At 31.7% G+C, this 9781-nt stretch overlaps 1 protein-coding gene across 1 annotated transcript; it reads left to right on the top strand.

Annotated features, from left to right (window-relative positions):
• Positions 1-5208: 5208 nt before the first annotated feature.
• LOC109218477 (patellin-3-like) lies at positions 5209-8431 on the top strand. The gene is made up of 4 exons (XM_019382846.1): positions 5209-6573; positions 7265-7389; positions 7497-7638; positions 7866-8431. The coding sequence occupies exons 1-4, from the start codon at positions 5374-5376 to the stop codon at positions 8112-8114; spliced, it is 1716 nt and encodes a 571-aa protein (XP_019238391.1). The 5' UTR covers positions 5209-5373; the 3' UTR covers positions 8115-8431.
• Positions 8432-9781: the final 1350 nt, after the last annotated feature.

The raw sequence follows: 9781 nt of genomic DNA, 5'->3' as shown, positions 1-9781 counted from the left end.
GGGGGGGGGGTTGAGGAGAGTAGCATAGAAACGATTTTTCTGGAAAAGGTTTTCCACTCACCAACCAAACAAAGAAAAATAAGTGATAAAACTACTCATTTTCCATGAAATTATTTTCTAGAATTTTTTTTTCCTTCATACAAACACACCCTAAATCACAAAATATTTTTTCTAAAGAAAAAATCATTTGACTATATTTGAGTATCACAAAAGTCACAAAATTATGTTTTGAAACAAACAAAAAATCAAATCACTTCTTCTAAATCTATCTCTTCTATACTATATTAAAACCATGAAGTCTCGTTCGTCTTTTTACCCTTTATAAATTAAGTTCATATTGGACAAAATTATAATTAAATTAATTTTTTAATATTTTGAACTTTAAAACTAAATAAAAAATGATTAAATCTATCCTTATTTGGACAAGATAGAAGTTCCTAATATTTAGGACTTTAAAGTCTATTAAAATTATACCTTATAAAAGTATTGCTTTAAAGAAATGACTCTAGATTTCGGTCATATTTCCTTGTTGGAATCAAATTGGAAAAGTTATCCCTTCAAACGGATAAGTAAATGAGTCCGAGCTTCGAAAACAAATATTCCTACAAATCTTCGGTATGTTTAGGAATTCATAAATTAGAAAGAACACGCCAATTACACATTATAAGAATAGAATAACAAAAGTATACCCTGCCGATTCAACTTCTCTTATTTGCCATCAATTTTAATAATTTATATTTATATTTATCTATACTCTGTAATAATATATTAAAAGCAAAAAAATATTTAATTAAATATAAATTGCCTTTATCCTTTAAAAATAGATTTCATACTAGATACAAATTATTTGAGTTATTCTTATCATATTTGAGAATAATTATTTAATTATTTTTTAAATATTTAGGACTCCAAAATTAATTTAATCTTGTGTACTAATGTTTCCTTGTTTAAGTTGTATAAAGTATTTATAATATTTTCTTGGGTTATTTTTTAATAATAAGCCAAACCATATTAACATGCATACAATTAAAATAAGAGATTTTTTCCTTCCTATAGCATATATGAAACTTTATTACCAAAAATGTGCATAGTTTCTAATTTACCCGCCCTGTCCACATTTTTCCTACAATTATTATACCATTCATTAAATACTAATTATTAGTAGCTGAATTTTCCTAATTAGGCGTGCTAAAATTCAGGAACAGAATCTTCTAAATGATTTAGCCACAAATCAAATCTGTTCAAAAGCTCAATTCGTCGAAATCAAATCTGTTCAAAAGCTCAGATCTGTTCTTCGATATTTTCGCTTAAGACACAAATCAAAAGCTTAGTTCGTCGAAATTAGAAGCTCAATTTCAAATTGTAGAAATCAATTCTGCAAAAGCTCTGTTCGTCGACATTCTCTCAACATCTCTCTTTATTTCTCAATCGCAAATTTCAGTAATACAAAGCAAATGAAAAGAGAGCAGCAATTCCACCATTGACAACCATTAAAAAGCTTGAAAGCTTTGAATTCAAATTTGGGTTTTCAAAAATCATTATTTGTTTGGATTGGGTGTTGTTGAAAATAATCGGGAATATGGTTTGGAGTTTATATCTCAATTTTGAGGAGTTTTGGTGAAGATTAGACTTGGTTTTGACTGAATTTTGGTTGAAACTCGAAGAAGAAGAAGAAGAATACATATTGCAGAAATTGTAGATAAATTGTAGATTATTTGTATTCTGATTGTAGATGCTTTATTTTCTGTTTTCACAAAAAAAAATCTACAAATCTTCTACAAAAAACGCAATTATGTCAAAAATCCCAATTATGCTACAATTGAATGAGAATTGGGATATAAAAATTCAATGTACCCAGTTTGTAGATATTTTGTAGATAAATTGTAGATTATTTGTATTCTAATTGTAGATGCTTTGTTTACTGTTTTCACAAATCCAAAACGACTAAAACATTTGCAAAATCTTCTGCAAAAAACGCAATTATGTCGAAAATACCAATTAAGCTACAATTGAATTGGAATTGGGATATTAAAATTTAATGTACCCAGTTTGTAGATATTTTGTAGATAAATTGTAGATTATTGGTATTCTGATTGTACATGCTTTGTTTTCTGTTTCACAAATAAAAAACGATTAAAACTTCTACAAATCTTCTGCAAAAAACAGTCTACAATTTAGTATAAATGTAGTAATTATGTAGATACCCTTACAAATAATACTGCTTTATACATACTTAAACTGATTTATTGTATATTTGTAGAATTTTTGTAGAAAATATACTGAAAGATATGTTCTTTCATATATATCTAGCATATTCTCTGTTGCTAATTGATTCTGTTTTCATCTTATCTCTAACTGGAATGGTTCTGAACTTCTGATGGATGTTTGAATTGGGAAATATTAAGGTAAGATTTCCAGTTAATATTACCGAACATTCCCAAGAAATGCAGTATTTATTCACCAAAAGTTGTTACTGATTTTCCATCACAACTAATAGCATCATCTGGAATATATGGAAGAACCAAAAGCAATATTTTGGATTAGGCTTCAACGAGAAACTTATTGCATCGAAGAATGAATATTGGAGGAATCTGTATCCAAGAATGCCTGGATTAAGCACTTCAAATTTTGTTCTCATATAAACAAAGAAGAATTTTCATATTCCTTTAATTAAGGAGTAAAAAACGTACAATTAATTATTTTCTTAATTAATTATGGTATAGAATTGGTAATTTGGTAAACTAAGTGTAATTAAGTCAAACCTTAAACATTGACGGTAATAAGGTTTCCTATGTGGCATAGGAATGTAAAAATTCCTTAAATAAAATAAATACTTTTATAACTTAAAGAGGCTAGTCTACGATAAACATAGGAAGTACTTTTATGTTAAAAATATACTTTATTTTTTCCATCACAAAAATTAAAAGAACAACATTTCGGAATATATAAGAATTATTTTTTCCTTTTGAAAGAATTAGATTGCGTGGGCAATCTTTAACTCCAAAATGACTTCTTTTTTTAAAAGGAGATAGAGTTAACAAAAAATTCTAGGAAAGTCTAAGTGGAAAATATATATTGTACTATAACTTAAAGTCTTAAATATTTAGTTCATCTAAAGTTTAAAATACGAATGTCGCTTTGTATATAAACTATTATTAATTTTCATATTAAATGAACTCCTTTCCTACCCAATCAAGATCTTTTTCTCTAATGATTTTTTGTATAATATTTAAAAACTACGCTCAACAATTAAAAAAAGTAACTAAGAAAATAGTTTAGAGTATGAGTGAGTGTGAAAGAGAAAGAAAAGAGTGTGATTCTTCAAACAAAAGTCAATATACATGTATTCAAAAATAAAAGATCTATCGGGTATATATGAAAAAAAGAAGTAAAAGTGATGATACACCATCGTTATCGCAATTAAAAATTTAAAAGTTGAAATGAGCTAACATTAAGAATTCGAAGCATTTGAATTAATTGATTAGCAAACGAATTCCATCAAATTCTGTTACAAATTTATCATATAAGTGAATATCTTACAAATTGACGCAATAGTTTACAAAAATTTGCGTTCTTAAGAAGAAAATCAGCGTTGTAAGAAATAAAAAATAGAGAAAAAATTGATTATATAGTATTAAGTGTTAAGAATTGTTCATTAATTAAATAGGATTAACATTCGATATTTCATTTATAATTTTTTCTTAATTTTTATTTTATAACACAAACACGACTATCAATATAATATTTATATAATTTAAAAAAAATTTATACTCATTGATATGGGTACACGCGCAACGTGCGTACAAGAAAGATTAGTATCATAGAAATATAGTATGTAGGATAGGAGTGGAATGGCTATCATTGCCTCCACCGATTTTAGAAAAAAATTAACAAAAGAGGATTAATAATCTAAGACTGGTAGAGATTTTGAGTATTTAAATATCTATAATCTTTATTTCAATTATAGAAGTGCTACTCATCATAATCGCCACCAATTTTCCGTCACTCCTAATTGAAGTGTATAATGTCAACACAAGAATATTTCCCTAATTATTGGTCCTATAATGATCCTGATTTTACAACCATCTATTGAAGAAATCAATAGAAACAAAGGAATAGGAAGAAGAAAAAAACAGAAGTAATTGGACCAAAATTTGGAAATTATATTATATATATATATTAAGATAAAGATCAATATTTAAGAAAAAAGCTTTTTAAATTACTTCCAAGTTTTGGGTAAGAAAAATTACTTTTTTCTTTTGTTTTTGAGGCTATACTTTCTCCTCATTCTCTTTACTTCATAATTTAAATCTCAAAATTAAAAAGAGACAAACACTAGTAGAAAAATCTATGGAAGATAAACAGCTCAAGGACAAACGAATATGATTAATTGATAATCAGATATGCAATAATAAGTACTTCCTCCGGTCCAAAATAAGTGACTTTTTTTTTTGGCCTTTTTAGTGATCCAAAATAAGTGATTTTTCCAGATTTCAAGAATGAATTAATTATTTTTTTCCTACATTGCCCCTGGAGTAAATAGTGTTGGAGTATGTGTTAGGAGTGTTTACGTGAAGAGAGAGTAAAGGTTAACATGGTCAATTTTATTGCTAATTAATGTTAAAAGGTGAATTTTTTAATCTGTGTGAAAACATCTACTCCCTCTGGTTCACAATAAGTGTCCAATTTGCTTTTTCATTTTGATTCAAAATAAGTGTCCATTTATGTAATCAAGAAAGAATTCAATTTGTTTTTACAAAATAACCCCTATGTACATATCCCTAAAAAGTTTTCTTACTCCTCACATTAAATGTTTGATTAGGGGTAGTTTAGTCATAGTAGGTATTTTGTATAGAATTTAGTATTTTTTTAATGGGCATGCTAAAAGCAAATTGGACACTTATTATAAATCGGAGGAAGTAAAAAATTACTTATTTTGAACCGGAGGAAGTGGTAACTAATTATATTTTTGGTAACTATAGAAGAAAAAATAATAAAACTCTATAAATATATAGTGAAGCCAACTAGGATAATACAAAGAAGATTCAGTGGCACAATGATTACAATTTCAAACAGCTCTCTGAAAAAATAAAGTTAGAATTATAGGCTGAATTAGCGGTGTTCGAGGTTGTCGTGGACCCCATTTTTACTGTGGGTAACGAGCTGTCAACTCATACTTTGAAACTCCTCGACAGTCTGTTTCCTTTTAAGACACCCCACCCCCAAATTCAGTTCTATACATACATATATACCCTTGCCCATTACCACCATTTTCACCATTACCAAGCATTTCTTCCTCCACGATTTCAACCCCATTTCTCAAAATCCAATCTTTAAGCCCTTTTCATTTCTGGGTATCTGAAATTTGATCAAATGGCTGAAGAAAACAAGAAAATGGCTGAAGAAACGACACCAGAAGTGGTGGTTTCTGATGTTACAGTGAGGGAAACACCTCAACCTGAGCCGGAAAAATTGCCGGAATCACCGGAGAAACCTGATGTTCCGGCGACCGGAGAATCCAAGGTTGAGGTTGATAAGGATGAGAAGGACCTTGTCGCTGAATCCACTTCCTTTAAGGAAGAAAGTAACAAGGTTGAAGAACTTCCTAATCCTGAACAAAAAGCATTGGCTGAATTCAAACAGTTAATTCAAGAAGCTCTTAACAAACACGAATTCACTTCCCCTCCGCCTCCGCCATCACCGTCGGCAGCCAAGGAGAAGGAGGAGGAAAAGAAAGCAGACCCTTCCCCTGTCGCAGCCCCTGCTGAGACACTAGAGGCAGAGCCGGTTACAGAGGTAGCATCTGAGCCGGTGGAAGAGGCAGCACCGGAGCCGGTGGCAGTTGAACTGGAGGAGAAAGTGACTCCACCGGAAACGGAAGTAACTACGGTACCGGCGCCTGAGACACCATCGGAGGCGGAGAAGGTGGAGGCAGCTGAAGAAATCAAGGAAACAATTGTCGAAGTACCCGCGGCTGTTGCTGTGGCAGCGGCCGCGGAGGAGCCACCGGCAACGGAGGAAGCAGAGGAGCCAAAAACAGAGTGTACACCACCACCAGAAGAAGTATCCATATGGGGAATACCCCTTTTAGCTGACGAGAGAAGTGACGTCATCCTTCTCAAGTTTCTAAGAGCAAGAGATTTCAAGGTGAAAGAAGCTTTCACCATGCTAAAAAGTGTTGTTGCATGGAGAAAAGAATTCAAAATTGATGAACTTTTGGATGAGAAAGAATTAGGTCAAGGACTTGAGAAAGTTGTGTACAATTATGGTTTGGACAAAGAAGGACACCCTGTTTGTTACAATGCATTTGGTGAATTCCAAAACAAGGAATTGTACCAAAACACTTTTGCAGATAAGGAGAAACTAACTAAATTCCTCAGATGGAGAATTCAGTTCATGGAAAAGTCAATCAGGAATCTTGATTTTAGTCCTGATGGTATCTGTACTTTTGTTCAAGTTATTGATCTTAAGAATTCTCCAGGTCTGTTCTTTTTCAAGAAAGAACTTCGCCAGGCTACAAATCGTGCCCTTCAATTGCTTCAGGATAATTACCCTGAATTTGTTGCCAAGCAGGTATTTTTCTGTCCTTTTAAATCTGTGATTTAAGTACATTTCTTGGTTGTTGAATTACTTCTAGTTATCCCGTCAAAGTTAGTACTTTGAGTTATTAATGATCCTTACCCTTTCAATTACTTCTAGTGGAGCATCACCCCTTTAAAATGAAAAGAAAGATACTCCATCCGTCCCTATTTACGTTGACACCGTTTGACTAGGCATTAAGTTTAAGAAAGAAATAATGACTTTTGAAACTTGTTGGGTAAAATAAGGTTTATATATTTGTGTTGCTATATTCATCACATCACATTAAGGATAAAAGAGGAATGTTAAGGTTAAATTGATTTTTCTAAGTCAGGGGCGGAGCCAGTGTTCTGGCTACGGGTTCGGCGAACGCAGTAACTTTGGTTCAAACTCTATATTTGTCATAGAACACTTTATTAATTATTTATAATTTAATAATTTAGAACCCAATAACTTAAAATGCTTAGAATTCTGAACCTATAAGCTTGAAATTCTAGCTCTGCCTCTTTTCTAAGTATTTAAAAGGTGACATTCTTTGGGACAGATTAAAAAGAAAAGGGTGTCACATAAATCAGGACAGGCGAAGGGAGTAGTAAAAGATAAAACTTTTGTGCTTGATATTTCTATATTGTTATATGATGTTGGTATATGGATATTAAATTGATATGGGTGTTATGATGTGAAGGTGTTCATCAATGTTCCATGGTGGTACCCAGCTTACTACAGAATGATAAATGCAGTTTTCACTACAAGGACAAAGAGCAAGTTTGTTTTTGCTGGTCCTTCAAGATCTGCTGAGACTCTTTTCAAGTCAGTACTCTAATTTTGCCCTTTTTTTCCTTATTGTGATGACTTTCAAATGTATATTATTTGCATTGAGCATATTCTGATTTGTAATAAATGTGATGAAAATTCAGATACATAACCCCTGAACAAGTACCAGCACAATATGGTGGACTTAGCAAAGAGGGTGAACAGGAATTCACTGTTGCTGAACCTGCCACAGAGGACATCATTAAGCCAGCTTCTAAACACACCATTGAATTCCCAGTTACTGAGGTATGTTCCGTATTTCTTGACGGATTTAACTTATATACATTGATATTGTAATATAGATAATTAGGCTTATTATAGAGAGTTAGTTATTGTTGTTGAACATTGTTAGTGCATAGAAGTTAAACGTTCGACTCCTAGTTGTAGAATTGAGCTATAGCTAGATTTGCATTTCATTTGTTGCATTTCTCAACTTTATTGTGTTGAATATGGGAAAATGTTGGATTTTGCAGAAGTGCAGTTTGGTTTGGGAAGCAAGAGTGACAGGGTGGGATGTATCTTATGGAGCTGAATTTGTACCAGCTGCTGAAGGTGGATACACAATAATTATAGAGAAATCAAGAAAGGTTGGAGCAAATGAAACAGTGATCAGCAACACATATAAGGCAGGAGAACAAGGCAAAGTGGTGATCACATTTGACAACCAAAGTTCTAAAAAGAAGAAGCTTGTTTACAGGTCCAAGAACAAGCCCTCAGATTGAGAAATTCATGTTCTTTTCTTGGTTATGTGGTTGATGTTGAATTTAATTTTTGAGTTTTGGATATTTATTTAATATTTTGTTGGGGTTCCTTGAAAATTACTTTTGTGTTGGATTGTTTTTTTATTTTATGGCAACTATTACAAGGGAATGGAAAAGGATGGAGAGAGCATATGTGTAATGTATTTGGAATGTGGACAGAACCTTTTTTTTTACTGATTTATTGATACATTTTCTTCTGAAAAATTCTTGTAAATCTATTGCTGCTGTCCTTTTCCTTTCCTTTTTTGTGATGTGAAGCTTAACGTTAATGAATTCTTTGTCGAGAATTTGTTGTCCTTTTGTTTCTTATATTTTGGTTCATTCTGATAGTTGTCCTTTTCCTAAGTCTTTATGTGAAGATAATCCCAAATTGAGATATTTTGTAAAGCATTTCATTTGCAAAAATAAGCCACTATAAAATTCAGAAAAAAGGTCCACCTTTGTCTCTTAACTTTGGACAGAGATTTATGGGTTTGAAACGTGAAATCAGCCATTAATGCTTATATTAAGGTAGACTACCTATATCGCACCTATTTGGGATGTGGTTCTTTTTCGGACTTGGGCATGTGTTGAATTGAAATTAAGCAATGACTCGGAAAAATAATGATAAAAAGAAGTATCCGAAGTGACATAAGAGAAAGAACAAACATTTATTTTGATCTTAAAAGCAGTTTTCTTTTCAAAAAGAGGAAAAGATTACACGAAAAAAAGCTGGAAAAAATACTGTTAGAGCACGTAAAGCAGGTATTTGTATGAAGTTGTTTCACTTTTTCAACAAAGTAGTTATCTAATTGCTTTATTTTATTATTGAACCTGCAAAGGTTTGTTATTAAAGTGAGGTTCTAATCATTTTACCCACCAACTTTACATTAAATAAGAAAAATATATAGAGCTATATAGCCTATAGGTTTTTCCATCATCATCAATGAGCAGGTTTTAGATGTCTCCGAATTTAAAAAAAGGAGACGTTGGGTTCTTGTTGTTGTCAATGGCCCCCAGCAATAATGTTATTAGGACATTTCATACTGCACGTTCTTATCTAATCCAAAGATTTTTTGTTGATGCTGAAATCTTCAGCCTTTAATTGTGGCTAAATCTAAGCTGATACATATCCCAAAAGGAGATAGGGAACGGAAAAGGACGGGGTGGGGGGGTGGGGGGTGGGGGGTGGGGTTTCGGTGGAAATTTTTTTATCCGCACCAGTTGTTTATATTAAATTATATTAATTTATCAAGTGATAAAATTGAGGAAAGAACGTTCACGAATTAACCGTGTTAAATGATAATAGTGCATGTAAAGACGTATGCATGTATTTATCGAGTTGGTGAGTAATTTTTTATTTAATTTAATAAGAATGAGATAATTTCTAGTTTGGATCCAAAATCAAGTTATAAACTGATTTTTTACCACTGTAGATGGGTCGGTTTAATTAATCGCACCTAAAAAGAAAAAGAAGAAATAATGTGTTATAAATAGAATTTTATTTATGGTGAATGTCTATATTTAGAGAGATTCTAGAGTTTATTACTTGGCTAAGTCACCCTCTCCCTATAAATAGAGGGGTCCTATTCCATTGTAAATCATCCAATATCAATAAGAATTCTCTCCTTCTACTTTTCTCTGCAATA

The sequence above is a fragment of the Nicotiana attenuata genome, unplaced genomic scaffold, assembly GCF_001879085.1.
Source record: "Nicotiana attenuata strain UT unplaced genomic scaffold, NIATTr2, whole genome shotgun sequence".
NCBI classification, from domain to species: domain Eukaryota; kingdom Viridiplantae; phylum Streptophyta; class Magnoliopsida; order Solanales; family Solanaceae; genus Nicotiana; species Nicotiana attenuata.
The sequence above is the reverse complement of the archived record's forward strand: the minus strand, read 5'-3'. Positions and strand labels throughout refer to the sequence as shown.